At 41.7% G+C, this 17077-nt stretch overlaps 1 protein-coding gene and 1 long non-coding RNA gene across 2 annotated transcripts; one reads left to right on the top strand and one right to left on the bottom strand.

The window, feature by feature from the left end:
* The first annotated feature begins 2237 nt into the window (after positions 1 to 2237).
* Positions 2238 to 6326, top strand: C20H20orf85 (chromosome 20 C20orf85 homolog). The gene is made up of 4 exons (XM_039563490.1): positions 2238 to 2558; positions 3091 to 3172; positions 3876 to 3974; positions 5794 to 6326. The coding sequence occupies exons 1-4, from the start codon at positions 2521 to 2523 to the stop codon at positions 5923 to 5925; spliced, it is 351 nt and encodes a 116-aa protein (XP_039419424.1). The 5' UTR covers positions 2238 to 2520; the 3' UTR covers positions 5926 to 6326.
* Positions 3205 to 12140, bottom strand: LOC120411059. The gene is made up of 3 exons (XR_005603472.1): positions 12032 to 12140; positions 11639 to 11754; positions 3205 to 6671 (listed from the first exon to the last, which is right to left on the bottom strand). It is a non-coding gene; the product is annotated as an uncharacterized LOC120411059 (long non-coding RNA).
* Between the last annotated feature and the right edge of the window lie 4937 nt (positions 12141 to 17077).

Raw genomic sequence — 17077 nt, 5'->3', positions numbered from 1 at the left:
CACTGCCCTCCTGCAAGCCCTCCTGCATTGCCCCATCATGTGCTGGTGGAAGCATTTGTACAGCTACACAGAAAACTGTATTTGCATTAACGCATCTCATTTTCCCCTTGGTTAGTTTTAATCCCTATCAGCACCAAGCCTACATTAGGACACAACACCACAAGCACTGCTTTTGGCCGAGAAAAGGGAGTATGGGGGCTGTAAGAAACCCAAACTGCTTCCCCAGGGGCAGGGCGATGCCTGACACAGGTGAAAGGTACCCCAAACTCCAGATATTAATCTGCAACTCTCAAGTTATGGACAGGTTGTAAGTTCTTGAAGAACAGTTGTGAGTTCTTGTTCAACAGCAGCATTACTGAACAGCTCAATAATTGGATAATTCCTAATTAGAAAATGACAGGAAGAATTGGAATTCCAGCATTTATGGCCACATCCAGATAGAATTTACTCATCTTAAAAGGCACCAAGTATTGAGACTTGATTCTATTTCAAGATGATACATTGAGTGATGTAGGATCTACTTCAACATTTGTCACATGATGACAAATGCTGTTGTATGTAGCTACAAGATCCAGACTTTCCACAAAAGACTCTGGAATCTCAATAGACCTGTATTCCTGTCAGTCAGTATCATTATTAGCTCATTAAAATCCTATTTCACTTTTTTCTCATTGTACAATTCTAATATTGCCCTGTGCTCATAAGAGCCTAACAAGACCTAAGACTAACTACTCATTTACTACATTCCCTCATCTGAGAAGTAAGTACAAAAGACTTGAACATTATAAAGTTCTATTTTCACAGTGTCAGTATAAGTTTCATCTCTCTTGACAAATGCTAGTGCAGTTTAAACCCTGACACAGTAATCTACAGATTTGTTTCATTAACAAATTATCTTTTTCACGGAAAGCATCAAAGCAATAAGAAGGTTCCTGAGATAAATGTGACTAAGCAGCAGGAGTTAATTAAGTAGGACAATGAGTAAGCATTTATGGGTGTGATAGGAGACCCAGCTGATTTAATTGCTACCCTAATTATCAATTAGAGAATCAAGAAATGGCATGTAAGTGAAATATTCCATTTGTTGATACTTTAATGATTTTCAGAGACCCAGAAGAGCAGTATTAATTGCTATTTTAGAACTACAGGAGGAGTTTTCATTCTCCTCTTACTCAAACAGAGGTTCTTAGTACTTCTAAAATGACTAATAAATGTATATAATCTTCTCATACTCAAATATTTAAGGGCTCTAGATCCTTTGGATTTTTCTTTAAAAAAGTCTAGCAATTAAACATCCAAACACACAGCCTATAAACCCTTCAGCTGAAGTCAAAACCTTTCTGTGTTTATTTTCTAATAAGGATAATAAGTGCCCAGTGGTGTGAGAGTCCCATTAACTATTTCCAGGGTGTTTACACAAGTCCATTTCCAGACAAATCCAAAGAGGTCGGGGAACCATTTAAACCCAAGAGGGCAAAGAGCCAGCTGGCTCCACTCATTGTTGAAGCATTTTATCCAGCAAGTGCAAGAAAATAAAATTACCAAAAAATTCATGTAGAGCCAAAAATATTAATATATTGGAACACAAAGAACCCTTTACAAGCCGTAAGTATATTCTGGGTTCTACAAAGAAGCCAGAAAGCACGTTGAGGTCTTTCTCAGAACTTCTGTCATAGGCATGTAGCTTGTAAAGAACATTCATCAGAAAAAGAGATCAGGCAGACACTGTATCACAGGACGGGGGTTGTTTCCCAATGAAATTATCAAAAGACAATTTTGGTGTGAAGCAAGAGGAACCAGGCACAGGACAGCAGGTTAAAAAGCAGCTTTCCAGCACCTTAACCCAAACGTGTTTTCCTACATTTAAAGACACCCAAAAAAAAAATTACCAAGCACTTCCCCTGGCTTCCTGAGGGGCCTAAAGAAAGCACGGAATGAGAGTTTGCTGCTTTATTCCCAGAAATGCAGCTGCGGTACCACCATAGAACTTCCAAAGGACAACCGAACAGGATACCCAAAAAATGTGCGAGCACTTCCCGACCTTTCATTCAAGGGCTCCCGCCCCTCCCACCTCCTGTGCCCGCCCACACGGGCTCCCGTCCCTCCCACCTCCTGTGCCCGCCCACACGGGCTCCCGCCCCTCCCACACGGGCTCCGGTCCCTCCCACACGGGCTCCCGTCCCTCCCACACGGGCTCCCGCCGCTCCCACACGGGCTCCGGTCCCTCCCACACGGGCTCCCGCCGCTCCCACACGGGCTCCCGTCCCTCCCACACGGGCTCCGGTCCCTCCCACACGGGCTCCCGCCGCTCCCACACGGGCTCCCGTCCCTCCCACACGGGCTCCCGCCGCTCCCACACGGGCTCCCGTCCCTCCCACACGGGCTCCCGTCCCTCCCACACGGGCTCCAGTCCCTCCCACACGGGCTCCCCTCCCTCACGCCGCCGTTGCCCCGCAACGCCCGGGCGGTCGCGGCGAATTCCTGCTCCCCCCGGAGCTGAGGCGCCGCGGCTTCGGCCTGATGGAGGCCTGCAACTTCATAGCGCAGGACGACAACTGGTAACAGCCCCGTCCGGCTCCGGCAGTCGCTGCTGCTCTGCTGCTGCTCCCCTCCACCTTCCCCTCCCGCCCTGGGCTGCCCCGCAGCTCCGCGCTGAAAGTTCTCGTGTGTTTAAAGTGCGCTGGGTAAAGCGTGCCTTGGTGAAAAAGTCAGGGCTTTTAGAGCTGGCTCCAGCGCTCCCCTCCTTCCCCACCCGGTGTGGGGACGGGGCATCTCGTCAGTCAACACAGTAAATTGAAGTATGTTGAAAGCACATTGGTGCTTACTTTTCAACCTCCTCCGCTTCTTAACAAACATAATTTAAAGGCAGTGCGTTCACACGCGCTGTTTCAAACCTTTGGGAGGTATTTTCCCATTAGTTCTGAGTCAGACAATGATAATTTGTACATAAACTTGCTGTTTTGAGGTGGAAATTTAAAGATTCCTGCTAAAGTGCTGTGCTTTGTGACATCAATAGTTGGGTTGGTGTGTTGGGGGTTTTTTTAACTAAAGTTTTCAAAGTAATCTTAAGTATTTGTCTGTTTGTTTCAGGAAAAAACGTGTTGAAAGTGAAGGAGACGCTGCAAAAAGATGGGCTGACAAATGGGGATTTTTGAAAACACCTCTTGAGGAGGTAAAATTGAATGGCGTATAAGCAACATGAAATCTGCTTGTGCACAACTTTATCTGGACACAAAGTTATGAGAGCACAGAAGACTAGAAATGTAGTGAGTATGCTTTACTAAGCTGGCATCCGAGGTGGCAACTGCACTACTTTTGAGATGGTTCAAATATTCAGTTTTCTTCTGACTAAAATACATCAAGTGGTAATTTATATGCTGTGCATATTCTGAAATATTTCTCTTGAGAAGCATGACTCCTAATAGTGCTAACAAGTACTAGATGCATACTGACAGGAAAATATTTCCCCTTTGTCTCTCCATATGGTATTTTAAAAATTTAGGGGAAAAGGTTCCAGCTAATTAAATTGTCAGTGAGGGAATCTACAACCAACAAAAATATTTGGAGTGATGTCTCTTCTCAGTGATGTTTAGATATTAGAATACAGTAGCAAATGATGTTACATTTGGAATCACAGTATTTCATTGCTGAAGAACAGGACTGATGCAGCCCCTACATAGTTATAAGTGTAGTTTGCATGTCCTCTGAAACAAAAAAATCCAGTAATTTCCAAAGCACTGAAATAAGTAGCCCTGCTTGATGTGGAAAGAATGGGAAGTTCAGATGCAACAATGAGGGGAATCATGTGGCTATCTCATATTACAGTATATTTCAAAAGATTAAGAGTCCAGTTTTTAATTATGTTTGGGTTTTAGTTGATTGGAGATGAAAAGAAAGAAGATGCAAAGCCCAAGATACAGCTTCCAGATCACCTGCAGGTTCGACCTGTGACACCTGTGGAAAAATACATTAAGGTTAGAAAATCAGATTTTAAAATTGCAATACAGCAACATCTGTCTTAAGAAACCACACAAGCCCTAAACCCCAGTTTTCTTATAGAAGGGGATCTTTAACTAATGGTCAAAGAGTTTGCAACCCAAGCTATGCTTTAAAAGCATTTGTTTAAGACAAGGAATTGCCCTTAGGATATGGTTGTAATTTTTCTACCTTTATTTAAGAGTGTGCTTTTTGGCAGAGACAATGCCACTGTCCTCTTCAGTAGCACAAATTAATAAGAAGCCAGTTCTAATAAGCCAAGTCATAAATATTTTGTTTTATTTGATTTATATGTACATTCAGAGTCTTAAAGCTGTCAAACAGCTGGAGAGTAGAATGTGACTGATGGTTTAATTTATAAACATGGTGTGTCAGGATCACCAATGAACAGGGTAACTCCACATGCAGCTAAAGCAGTGACACTGGGAGAGGAACGTACTCACAAAAGGGGAAGCAGAATATGCTAACGAAAAGGAAGGTTAGTTCACTTAGAGAAGATTAGGAAGAGAGATTGGAAATCTTACTTGCTGAACTAGCTTTCTTTCAAAGGATTCCAAGGGTGAAGAGATAACGTGAGGAAGTAGTAAAAGCTTTTACTGAGATTAAATTAAGAGCTAGTGCTCAGTGTGGCAAAGAAATGAAATGGCATAATTTCTGTCATTAGTGCTACTTGTTCTTCAGTTTTGTCCAAAACCTCCAATCTCAGTCAAGTTGCGGTTTCAGTCGAGTCTCAGCCCCGTGAGGGTGTTGGTGCATTAACAAACCCTGCAGTTACCAGCTGCTCCTCAAGTGTGCAGAGCCTGGTGCACATTGGAACAGTTTCCATTTCACCTCAGAACTCGGAGGAAGAGAAGGGTTAGCTGTGACTTAGGTCACCCTTTACATATTCAGAGTGAAGTTTCATGCATCCTTTTCAGAACTGTGTGTCTTTCTGCACATTTACCCTGTGGTAACAGTCAAATCTGTTCTCTCTAGGTTAGACTAATAAAAGCTTCTGCATCGTCCCCTCCCCCAGACTGAAAGTGGGACATGATTTCCTTCATTATCCCGCTCAGTGGGTGGCACTTTTGGCCATAAAAATTATCTTTTCTAAGGAACTGCTCCACCTAAATATCATAAACATTTTCTAATCTTGGCCAAGGAACAAAGTGAAGCAACTCTGGCAAGAGAACTGAAACATTGTTCTCTTGCTGTGTATTTCTCTGCTAAGTCCCCAGATGCTGAAATGATAGAACGTGCCCAATTGAGATGATTCAGCCAAAGTAAGCACAGCAGTCACTGAACAGAGTCTGTTGGCTTTTGTTTTGTTTCCTTTTTAGCTAGATTAGTTGCAGATTAACTCACCCATCTTTTAAAGTAGAGAGAAGGTAGAACGAATAAGTAATTCTTGATGCAAAAGCCAACTTGGTTGGTAGTATCTTTGGCATTTGAACTTAAAATTATTATTCCATAGCTGCATTGCTACCAAATATATTACAGCAAGGAGAAAGCACTATTTCTCCTGTTTACAGCAGTTAATTAGTTTTAAAGATGATTATGATGATTATCTTCAGCTTTAGTCTTTTTTCCATACATGATAAAATTCTTCTCCTAATAACATAAAGCAATTAAAGCCCTTAGTATTGAACCAAACTTAAAAAAAAAAAAGAAAAAAAAAAAGAATTCCACCATACACTACTAAACAATGATTTGATTTTTGGTTTTAGAACACTATAGCACACAAGACAATGTTGCATGACAGAAACTGCAATCAAAAACCTCTTCATAATTCAATTTTACATGTTACTTTGATTTTAGGTGCTTCCATCTCCTCCAGTACCTAAAACTACCCAGGGATTTATTGGCTGGAGATCAGGTGTTCCAGGGCTGGCACTTGAACATGATTATCAAATCCAAAGCTGCAAAGGAACTGTCTGTAATATGAAGTGACCATGTGAGCCCTCTGAGTGACATTATGAAATAAAGAGTTAGGCACATAGATGCATCTGCATTCCTGAGGAAACATCCTGTAGTGGACTGTTGGACTGTTGATCATTTGTGCTATTTATGTACAAATCCAAAATCATTTTGGTAAAGTGTGAACATTTTAATTTTACTTAATTGAATCTATGGCATCCAAGCTGTTAACTCTGCTTCAGAGCTTCTGCTTGTTAACTTAGAAATAACAATGAATAAACTCAGATAAAGATCACAAAGCAGGTACTATTTTTATTAGCACTAATAAAACTATAATTTAAAAATATTCATTGGAAGTTGGAATGACAATGCAAATTATAATTGTTTCTCCATGAGAACCTCTGCTCATAAAATCCCCATGATTATAAAATACACTGGTTTTGTGTTGGGTGTGCTTTGTAGGTGTTTTGTGTAGTTACACACATAAGTAAGTGAGTACTTCCCAGTAAAGAAATAAAGTACACAAAGGCCACAGTGACACAAAATCACTTTGAAAAATCAGTTTTGGTATCAAAAGAGGGTTTTTTCTATTAGTTGATCAGTATGCAAATGGGTTATAAAGGATCACTTGAGTTTTGTGTATACCAGTATGTGCACCAACCAGGAAGAGATGCTGAGAGCCAGCAGGGGATTGCACCGTGAGTTACTGGGGTAGCTCCCTCAGTGCCATGGAATTCAGTCTTGCACTTCATTATGTATCTGAAGATTTGCCAGGATTTCTGGAAATTCAGAAGGAGACTCAGCAACTGTTTGCACGATATAATTCTAACTGGCCAAGGTGTTTAAACCAGAAGGTTGTTTAAACAAAAAAGACCTTCCAAGAAATCAACACAGGGCTCTCCCTCTAACTCCTTATCACATAAAGAGGAAAAGTTTCCCTCTTTAACCCTGCTGCAAGATCTCCTTTGTGCTCTGCAGCCATCAATATCTACTGCTTGAGTCAGCACTAAGTCCTTGGCTTTCACAGCAGTAAGACAGCAGCTAGTGTTTGTTCTTCCCTTCTTCCCAAGAAATGACTCACAATGATCAACATCCCACCTTTTTTTTTTTTTTACATCCATTTCCAAATGCCCACAAAATAATAATATTTTACTTTTTTCCATATTCTTTACAAATAATGGAGAAGTGAGTCATATCCTTTGGAAAGATTACCCAAGAATGAGAACACATAGCAGAAGTAACTTCAGACACTTCACTTAAAAACCAGAATAAAGAATAACTTGGAATCAGCCTCTGGAAACTTAAGTTAAATTGCAGTTTAGCTACTAACCATAACCTGTGCACACTGTTCTTTGAACAACCAAGGTAATTGTTAGAACAATATTTTAAATCAGTGTGCTTTCTTGTCATTGCCAGGTTTGTATCTCTTGCTTATTTTAATCACGTGGTGTGTGGTTCTTCAGTTTATTTTAAGGCCATAAGATCTTATTCTTGTCTGATTTATATAAACAGGTAAAATAATGATTAATATGTAATTTAGTAGCAATTAAATTACATTCATTCAGGCCAAATGAAAGGGGAACTTCAAGACCACTGGCTTTTAAAGAGTTATATTGAAGAACCAAAGCTGTTTGTATGAAGTGAAATCCAAATCCAGATGAGCCATGATTTGATTTTGAAAACCAAAATAAATTCTTTGTCTAGCATCTACAGTTGGATATTCCTGAATCCTATTCCAATGTCTGACTATTAACTCTGTACTAACAGTAAGGGGTTTGTATTGTACATTCTGTCATTTAAGGTACCCTTGCTCCAGGAGATACTTTGATAAGACACTAATTTGGGATGTGCAAGGAGTACAGTCTAAAATTTTAAGTAATTTCTTTATCATAAATCTGTCAGTCATTATTTGTCCCATGTATTCAGGGTTTTGGTGTTTTGTGAAACTAGAAACCTGACTTTCTTTTCCAAACACTTCTACCATTTTACATGAAAAAAATTGTGTAGAAGTTGTGGATTTGCAGCTGACAAAGGACTGCCCAGTCATCTGCCCCAGTTGTGAATCCTAAAGGTTGATACAGAATTATTGTATCACCTTGGAATGTTTGAAACCTGGCCTTTAATTTGTGGAAATTAACCTATTTATTGGAACCAGGTGGGGTACATAAATGCCACTGCACACTGTAAAATATCCCACATCTCCAAGGTCAGGATAGTGTTAGTAAACTCTGCACACACCAGAAAATGCTTCAAAACAAAATTAAATCACTTCAAAAATGCAGCAAAAGTCTAAGCAATTTTAATTCTGCATAAAAGTGTTAGACCTGTGTTTCTGTGCAAGTCAGAGCAGAACCAAAATATGAGAACAAGATGTAAGTGTATTTAGACATCTTCGATGCTTCAACCAAAATTTCATTTGTTCTTTTGCAAAGCTTCTGGTGAGCACAGGGGGCTGCAGAGCAACTCCTTGGTTGACTAAAATTTTTCAGAAAGCTGAAGCCATCTTGCCTTTGTTTTCAGGTAAACTTTGCTAACAGACTCATTTTACAGAAGAGCTATGGATGGTCTTTCAGAACTGCACACACAGAAATGTTACTGGATCTGATACCCAGTCACCAGAGCCAGAGGTGGAAACAAGTCAGCCCCACATCAGCCACCAAGGATGTATTCCTGCAGGTGCTCTCCTGCGCGTGTGATGAAATAACAGCAGAGGCTTAAACGGCAGCTGTATTTACATTGAAGAACTATGAAATCAGAATTATCTTTTTCACAAGCACTTACTTTACAAACAACAAAATTGAGGGACAAAAACCTGTTGTTTTGCTTCACAGTGTGTTCTTTTCTGTGCTGCTAGAACTAGCACAGAACTGGCACTTGCTATTTATAATTCCATTAATATAAGATACTTTACCAGGAGCTCAGAGTCAAAAAAATTGCTATTTATTTAAAATGCATTTCACAGAGAATAAAGATTTTTTATTAGATCATAGTTGCTGGTGATTCTGAGTAAGTAGCACTAAGGTTGCAATCACCATACAAGTGTTGCTGTACATTTGGGAAGAACTAAAGTGAAAAGCAACTACAGCCTGTACACAGACAAGTGATACAGTGCCCAGAAGGGTGCTTGGAGAATAAACCTACTCAGTGGTGTGCATGAGACATCTCTGCAGTGACATGATGTGACATCCCAATGACACCCACTGCAGTCCTAAGCCTGAGCACAAACTCCTGTTTCCAGTTCCTCCTACTGGCTGCTCTGTCAGCCTGAGGTAACTTTAGTCCTGAGATTGTTTCCTTACAAAACAGAGGATGTAGATTTTATTATTATAATTTTCAGACACTTCCCATTCAGAGACATAATTTCCTCCTTTAGTGAAGGATTCTTTTTGGTTCGTTCCACATTGTACGAAGTAGCAAAGTGACAAACGTTAATCTAACAGAGTCACTGGCAACCAGACCAGAAACCTCTGCTCCCCTGTGAAGCCCAGCCCAGGCCCTCCTTGCTTTAGGTTCCTCAATGTGTTTTGCTTTGTTCCCCTTGAAACCCTGCCCTTGTAGCAAGACAGATAAGGCCTTCTCACAGACTATTACCTTCTTCCTGACTCCTGTGGTTTTCACATCCCATCAAATTGTCGTTTAGCTGAAAGCATGTCGGACCATTTCACAGGACCATACTGGAATAAATTTAACTGTACTGGAAATTGATACTGTTGTGCTGTGAAACTGATTGGGTTGGAAGTGAACAAAACATCATTCTTCAGTCATACACGGAAAAGACTAATGCTATTGAGAAAAAAAATTTAAAACATAACAATTCTGTTAACCTCATGTGTCCTGTTTTAGGTGAGCTGCACTCTGCAGTTACATGTGAGATCTGGCTGAAATTTGAAAGTGATTGATCAGTACAATTTGCTTTAATTAATGGAAATTACACCTTTACACTTTGTGGTCACAAGTTGTGTATGTGGCCCAAGTGACTCAACTTTGAATTTGGCCTTTTCCCCCTCCCTGCTTTACTACAGAAGCGAATAAACTAAAAATTCACTAAATATTGAAATATACCTGTGGACTTCAAAGCACAAAAACAGATACAACAATGAAGAAATAAGCAGAACAAAGAGCCTTCACTCCCCAGCAGAACCACGCTCCACTGACCCAGCAGCTTCCCTGGGTGCAAGATCAGCCTTGCAGGTACCAGATTGGGATTAAATGTGGACACAGCTCTTGTTAAGCAAAGTTTTTAACAGCTCTAATAACACTATTTAGAGTTCCAATACAGGGCGTGTAGAAGGTGCCATTTTCTCTGCTTCCTTGATAAAGGCTCTTTATTCAGTCCATTTTCCCGTCTGCTTTCCCAAAAGATCGTAATTGAGGACAGCAGCCTTGCACCTAAACAAGCCGTGGCAGCCCTCGGCCCCCACCCCTGCACGCACATTTCTGTCTCCGGCTTTCCCAGCGATGCCTCCAGGCTGCCGAGTGACAACCCGGCTAATCCGTGCTGCTCCAGCCTGACCCGAACCTGACAATGCCTTCTCACTTCCCGCAGCCGCCCAGCAGCCCCCCCTTTCTCCTCCCGAAGTGAGAGACGGGCAATGCTTTTATTCCTCACTGGGGAGCAAGACGAGCCCGGCTCTGCTCGTGAATCTCCTCTGCTCGCTGACATGCGTCAGACACAACATTCTCATCCCTAAAAGCTGGAGCAAAACAAAAACAAAGCAAGAGCCCAAAAAAACCCCAGTGAGCTCCAGTCCCTGTCTGGAAAAATTAAACAGCCATTATGCTGTTATTGCCAGAGCCCATGGATGTCCTTTGTTTCAGTGAAAGCTGTGTGATTTCTCTGCTCCCATCACGTGCGTTACAGCTTCCATCTCGGCACTACACTGGTTAATGAGCAAACCCCACATATTTACAGTCTCTCAGGAGAAGCCGAGATCCAACTGACAGGCTGGCAAGAAAGCATGGAGGGACAAGGTTGATGGCTTGGACATGGAGATCTTGTCCCCCATCTCATTTCCTTCTTGGCTGTAGTCACAAGCAAAGTTGGGAGTTCTCTGTCGCAACAAAACAGCCCTTCCTGGTTAAACCCAAGGCCTGAGAAGTCAGGCTGGCTGTGCTGCTTCTGCACAGATCAACAGGGTGTAGGGGCAGTGGTGCTCCTGGGTCAGAGAACTCTGCTCCAGGAGATGGGCCCTGAATATTTAAGGTAGGAAAATTCACTTTAACCTACAATTTTTGGGAGTCTTGAGCCAGCTCTGGCCAGGGCACAGTGCCAGGTAAAGGGAACACTCTGCAGTGCAAACTGGACAATAACGTGGTTCCCAGAGAGCACTGCAGATGCTTTTGCTCTCCCAGAAGCTGTGTCCACAATAATTTGAGTTACTTATGTGCAGATGAGGAAAGTTTCACCAGCTCTCACCATAGATTTGACCAAAGCAGGTTTTTCACCATGGTTGTTTGCCTTTTAGTTCTCGGTTTTTTTGTAGGAGTGCTGAGCATATCAGTATTTTACTGAGATAACCACAAGCAATGGACAGCTCGAGCCTTACTCCTTCACCTTGGGCCAGAGCTGTTTAACTTGAGAGGGGACAACCTTCTTCATACTCAACAAATCTCAATTAAAATGTCCTGCATGCATGTATGCAGCATTCTACACTTAAAGGACTCAAGAAGGAGAAAGGATTGCCTAAATCTGCTTCCCATTTTCCTTTCATTTGCACTGTTGGAGTCACTGCTAATCTATCCTTACCTGTCAGCAGTGACAGGCAGGACCAGGCTGGTTCTGCTGGGCAGCCAGACCCCGGTACTCTGTGTGTCCCTCTCAGCTCACTGGTCCTGCTGGGGTTAACCAGCTGTTGAGGGTTTCTGGAACACAGAAAACACCAAATTACAGAAACACTGCAATTATTTGGAATGTATTTTACATTCATTTCATGTGTGTGTTTGGCAGTGTTGCTAGAGTTGTTTTTGGAGTTGAATAAAGCACATGCAGAGAGTGGTCATGGATGTGTGAAAGCATCCAAATTATGAGAATGGTTCTTCAAACCTAGTGAGCCAAATCTCTTTCTCTTTTGAAGAAGGGCTCTATAATGATGATTTATACATTTTTACCGTGGAAAAGTAGATAAATACACAGTACTACCTTGTAATCCTTGTGAACAGTCCCCATAAGGGCAGGTGACAGCCAGAATGCAGAGTTTATCCTGTACCTCTGGTTCTAAAAGGTTGTTTTGTTCACCTGGTCTTGCCCAAACCCTGTGGGGTAATATAATGAAACATAAAAATACTAAGTCTCACAAGACTATGGTTCCAGCTCAGGTCTCTCACAACACTAACAAAACAAACAAGCTTCACTTTCTCTCCTGATGACTACAGCCTCCCCTGAAAAATTACAGCTTTATTATGCATAATTCAATTTCATCATCTGCTTTTCTTTATTGTCCCTTCTAATTATGCACACATGTATTTGTTATTTATTGCAATACATAAATCATGCCCCAAGCATGGCACAGAAGTACACACACACTTCCTATGCAAGAAGAATGGAAAAAATCAGTCAAGCCAGTCATGGATATACTTAGTCCCCTGCCCCATTCTGGATTTGTAGGTGTTTGTACAGATTCAGAAACCACATCTGAATTCTGTCTGAATTCTCTCTTGGGTTGTTACAAGGGCATTAATTACCTTCATTCTATAATGTATCACAACACCTTTAAATGGTTTTTATTTCTGAAAAGCAAGGTCAGATGCACAGAAGTTTTTATGCTGCTGGCAGCCTAATGATGACAACACAGTAACTCAATTTGTTGCCTAATTTTGGCACAGTGAAGCTCGGGTCAGTGGTGCCACATGGATTACTTTTAAACTCTGGTCATGATTCCAGACTTCAGTCCAAATTCAGACCTTTAAAAGATACATCACAGAATCCTTGTTCTCCACAAAGCTACAGAGGAAGCTTGGACAAGGAGATCTTATCTTTAGCCTTCAAAGGTATTGTCTGAAATCAGTCCCTGTGGATAAATCCCTCCAGGGCAGGATGCCAGGGCCTTGCAGGAAGGCAGCACATGGGATTTGTTCATCCTGAGCCCACTTTGACTGTGCTGACCACTCACCCTTCCCTGCAAGAACATCTGCATACAACAAAACTAAGCCAAAAAGTCAGGGCTTTTTTTCCAGCACACACTGAACCACCTATGGAATATAATTAATCTCATATGTACATTCCCTCTGCAAGGTGTCAGGACAGCACAGAGTCCAGAGGCATTTATGTCCAGTGAAGAATGTAATGCCTGCAGGTCTCCCTTCTCCCCCAGAGGAGAGAGACTTGAAAGGCTCCCGTAATGGATGTTTATCTGTCTGTGGTATCAATTTATTAATTTGTTATGCACTAATCATTAATCAGCATCTGGTGCTCAGACAGTACAAGGGGTCGCACAATCAGCCATGCAGAGCATCACCCACTGCCCCGCCAGAACTCACAGATGCTAAAACACCAAACAGGCAGCAGAGGGGCTTAAATTTCGTAGAGTAAATGCCAACACTGCTTTGCAGTCCTTGGATGAGCCCAGCCATGGAAGCTCTCCTGATTAGACCAGGGAGCACTCCCCTCGTGTCCCTGAGGTCACAATTTGGCTAAACATATGCAGAACATGCTTGGCTCATTACACATGTGCATATCAAATCCACATTCAGCAACAAGGGAACAGAGAAACAATATATGGTAAAATACTGGAACTGCACTTCAAAGATCAGGATGCAGTTCCACGGACTCCCAGGGTGACTTTGGCCACAACAGTCACCTCTCCTGCTCCAGCTCCTGTCTGTAAAAAGCAAAATAACCATCCCTCATTTTTACTTCACCCATCTTTGCAATTTAGACTCAGAGTTCTTTGTAGTGGTATCTCTCTCAAAATACATCCAGCTCCCAGTACAATGTCCTCCTCAGAACAGCCTTATGGAAATGTATCACAAAAAAAAAAAAAACATATAAAACATCCACCGATGAGATAAGACCACCAGCACAACAGTGCAATGAACAGCTGTAATCTGTGGGAGGATTATTTCTCTTTGCCATAAATGCCATCTAATTTTGAAGACAAGCTCTTCCCTTTCATAGAACAGGGAACTCAGTATTTGCAGACAACTTCCCTTTCCACCAGTATGGTTTTTAAAGGCTCCCAGTAGTTTGTGACATTAGCTAGAAGATGTCACATCTTAATGACAAATATTAGTATTAGTCTGCTTGATTAACATAATTCATTTCTTCATGGACATTTTATTCCAGCTGAGCTGCTTTTCATCCATCCATATTTGCTGGGGGAAAAAAATGCATCCTGACATGCAATGTTAATGTGCCCTTTGTGCTGACCTCTTATCTCTTAACTTTTCATTCTCACCCCGCCCCATTCTCTGCAGTGCCTGGAATGAGCTTTAGCAGCAGCTCTTGGTCAAGACTCTCATATGCTGGACCCCTGCCAAAGCTTTTGGGGTGTTTAGCACTAAAGGTCTATTCCTATGACACACAAATTTAAATTTAGCACTAAACTGGTGGGCAAAAAAAAAGAGAAAAATATGTAAAATGTCACTTTCTGACAAGCAGAAAATTAGAATTCATTCCCCTGAGAATTAAATGGACTTTTCTGCTTCCAGTCACTAACTATGACAAGGTTAACATTTTTCAGTCTAATGACTAAGGACATTAAGTGTGCATGTGAATAAGAAATAGAATTACTGGAGGGTATTAGCTGAGTGTGTGACAACAGCCCAAGCTGACAACAGAACTCTGAGGCTGCCGATTGTAGCCAACACCGATCCTTTGCTGCGGAGAACCAATGGATAGCAGAACATGGAGGGCATCCTTCTGTCCTTATTACTGTAACAACATAAAAATCACAGCAAGATCCACATCTGGGTGGGAGGAGAGCTCATTTCAAAGGGCAGCCAGCACGTTCCCAGTATCCCAGGCAGGGACACCATGTCAATCAGAAGCCACAAACCCCTGAAGATACTCCAAAAAGAAAAAATCCCAAGTGCATCTCTTACTTCCCCGAGGATTCTTTCACAGCTCCTGATTTAATTCTGATATGACACAAGGATTAGGGTAGGAGATTAAGTTATTATTTGTGACTTGCCTTAGCTTCTGTCCTTCCTAGTTCAGTTTTCCCTGTAGCTCCTCAGTCTTACTCAGCTGTGGCAAACTGAAGCTGTGTCTTCCAGACAATAAAGGATTTCATGGGCTGCAGCACCAAGCAAGGAGGGCTCAAAGGAAAAGAGAAGTCTCTGTGTTATTGATATGCCCTAGGTATTAAGATACTGCAAATTATTAACTATTGGGAATCTTTCAGGACATACATAAAACTGGGCCACTAAAAGGTAAGACTAGAAGATTATCTTTTCAAATATCTAATTTCTTCTGTGAAAAATAAGTGTAAAAATTACATTTAGAGATATGGGTCAAGTTAGAGAAAGCCCTTTTAAACAGTGACAATTAATATGGATTCTATCAGAACAATAAAAGCTGCAAGGACATCAACAGAATTCAACACAGAGAGCTCTCCTTTAATTGTTTTTGCCTTTGATTTGGTTTCAAAAACTGCTTGGCCACAACTGAGAAAAATCCAAAGCTTACAATTTAGGGGATAAATGAAACACTTATAAAAATGAAAATAGACATTAGGACTAAAAAGAAGGAAAGAAAACCAGAAGAAAACAAGTACTTTCAAAACCACAGAATCTACCTCTAGATTAGCCAACTGGAAGGATTCACCAATTTCTCTTTGCTTTCCTGTGGTTGTCAGGGCACTCATGAGTCCAAAAAAATGCACTTTTTATTTTTCTAGTCTGAAATCATTGTGATGAACTATTAGGCAGCTCAGTTACAGATCATGTTTCCTGCAACATCAAAAGCTGGATTCTCCTCTCTGCATGTACAACTACCAAACACATCTCAGCCTCTGAAAGGTTTGTGCTTTACCAAAGCAGCATGAGAGGATTCCTGTGTTTGATACCAAAGACAAGTGCTGCACCTGCCCTCCCACAAGCTCTGATCCACATTCCACACCACTCTCACTCCGACTGCACTCTGATTACTTTTGGTCCCTGGCCTCATTACCTCACACTTCCCTAAAATAAACTGCATAAGCCACCTACCTGCCTGTAATCCTGATAAATCCAAATCATTTTGAATGAGTTTGTTTTGTTCCTCTGCCCCTCCAACTTTCTCAGCCTTATTTTATGTCATCAGCATATTTCAGGCACTTTTGAAATTACATTCTGCTTGAGGTCACTGCACTCATTTTAATTCCAACCCCCCCAGCACATCAGTGCTTTAACTCCCTTCTGATTTATTTATACTGTTTATTATCAGAGCCCAATTCAATCAATAAAAGCTGGAATTCAAACACATGCCCACGTTTGAATTATGCATACAAACACTCATCAGGGGAGAGAAGACAATTGCTATGGTCTAGATCATTCCTCTAACATATGGCAGCTCATAGGTAAGGAGGCTCACAGCCATCAATTTTTATACCTTGACTTTTGCTTGACCCCCGTGGTTGTTTGGCTACTGGAAACCAAATGAATTGAAACAGCGTCAGAAATTCCACGGAAGAGGCTTGGGCAAGGGATCTCTGCATTTCTTATCCCAAGCCACGAGAACCATATTTATGGGCTTTCTGAGCTGACAGTTCCTTTATTAGCTCCTGTACACACAGGAATTCCAGAAAAACACCAGCAACCCACACCAGACAGTCATGTCAAGCAAATGCTGCAAACAGAACAGTGTACAGGGAACTGAAACTTAAAGGGAAACCAAAGCACAAACCTCAATTGCAGCCTGGCTTAGGCATCACACCAACCTAAACGGGCTGCTGGAAGCAGAGTAGGAAATTAATAGCTTTTGGCTCCTCTCTGCAAACCACCACCCTCCCTAAACATTACTGGTCAGCAGATCCTCAGGCACAGCTCACTGCTGGCTTCTGCTTGCCTTTGAACGCAGTTGGTGGTTACAACCCAACAACACTGCAAATTCAAAAAATGAAGGCAGAGAAAGTGTGTGGATGTGGTTTCTGCTACAGACAGACTACCTTTGGAATTGTGTGCCCCAGCTCATCTGCAGTTCCATTTCTCTCAGTCCTCAACTCCTCATGGCTCTTCCCTCTCCATCCTCTCCCTACCATGGATCCTT

This window comes from Corvus cornix, chromosome 20 (genome assembly GCF_000738735.6).
Source record: "Corvus cornix cornix isolate S_Up_H32 chromosome 20, ASM73873v5, whole genome shotgun sequence".
Classification (NCBI taxonomy): domain Eukaryota; kingdom Metazoa; phylum Chordata; class Aves; order Passeriformes; family Corvidae; genus Corvus; species Corvus cornix.
This window is presented reverse-complemented; position numbering and strand designations above follow the sequence as displayed.

Excerpts from the sequence above, each read along its gene's own strand:
- C20H20orf85 (XM_039563490.1), top strand. The coding sequence starts at position 2,521 with ATGGAGGCCTGCAACTTCATAGCGCAGGACGACAACTG. Across the intron at positions 3,173-3,875 it reads TGAAAACACCTCTTGAGGAG|TTGATTGGAGATGAAAAGAA; the intron begins GTAAAATTGAAT and ends TTTGGGTTTTAG. Across the intron at positions 3,975-5,793 it reads CTGTGGAAAAATACATTAAG|GTGCTTCCATCTCCTCCAGT; the intron begins GTTAGAAAATCA and ends CTTTGATTTTAG.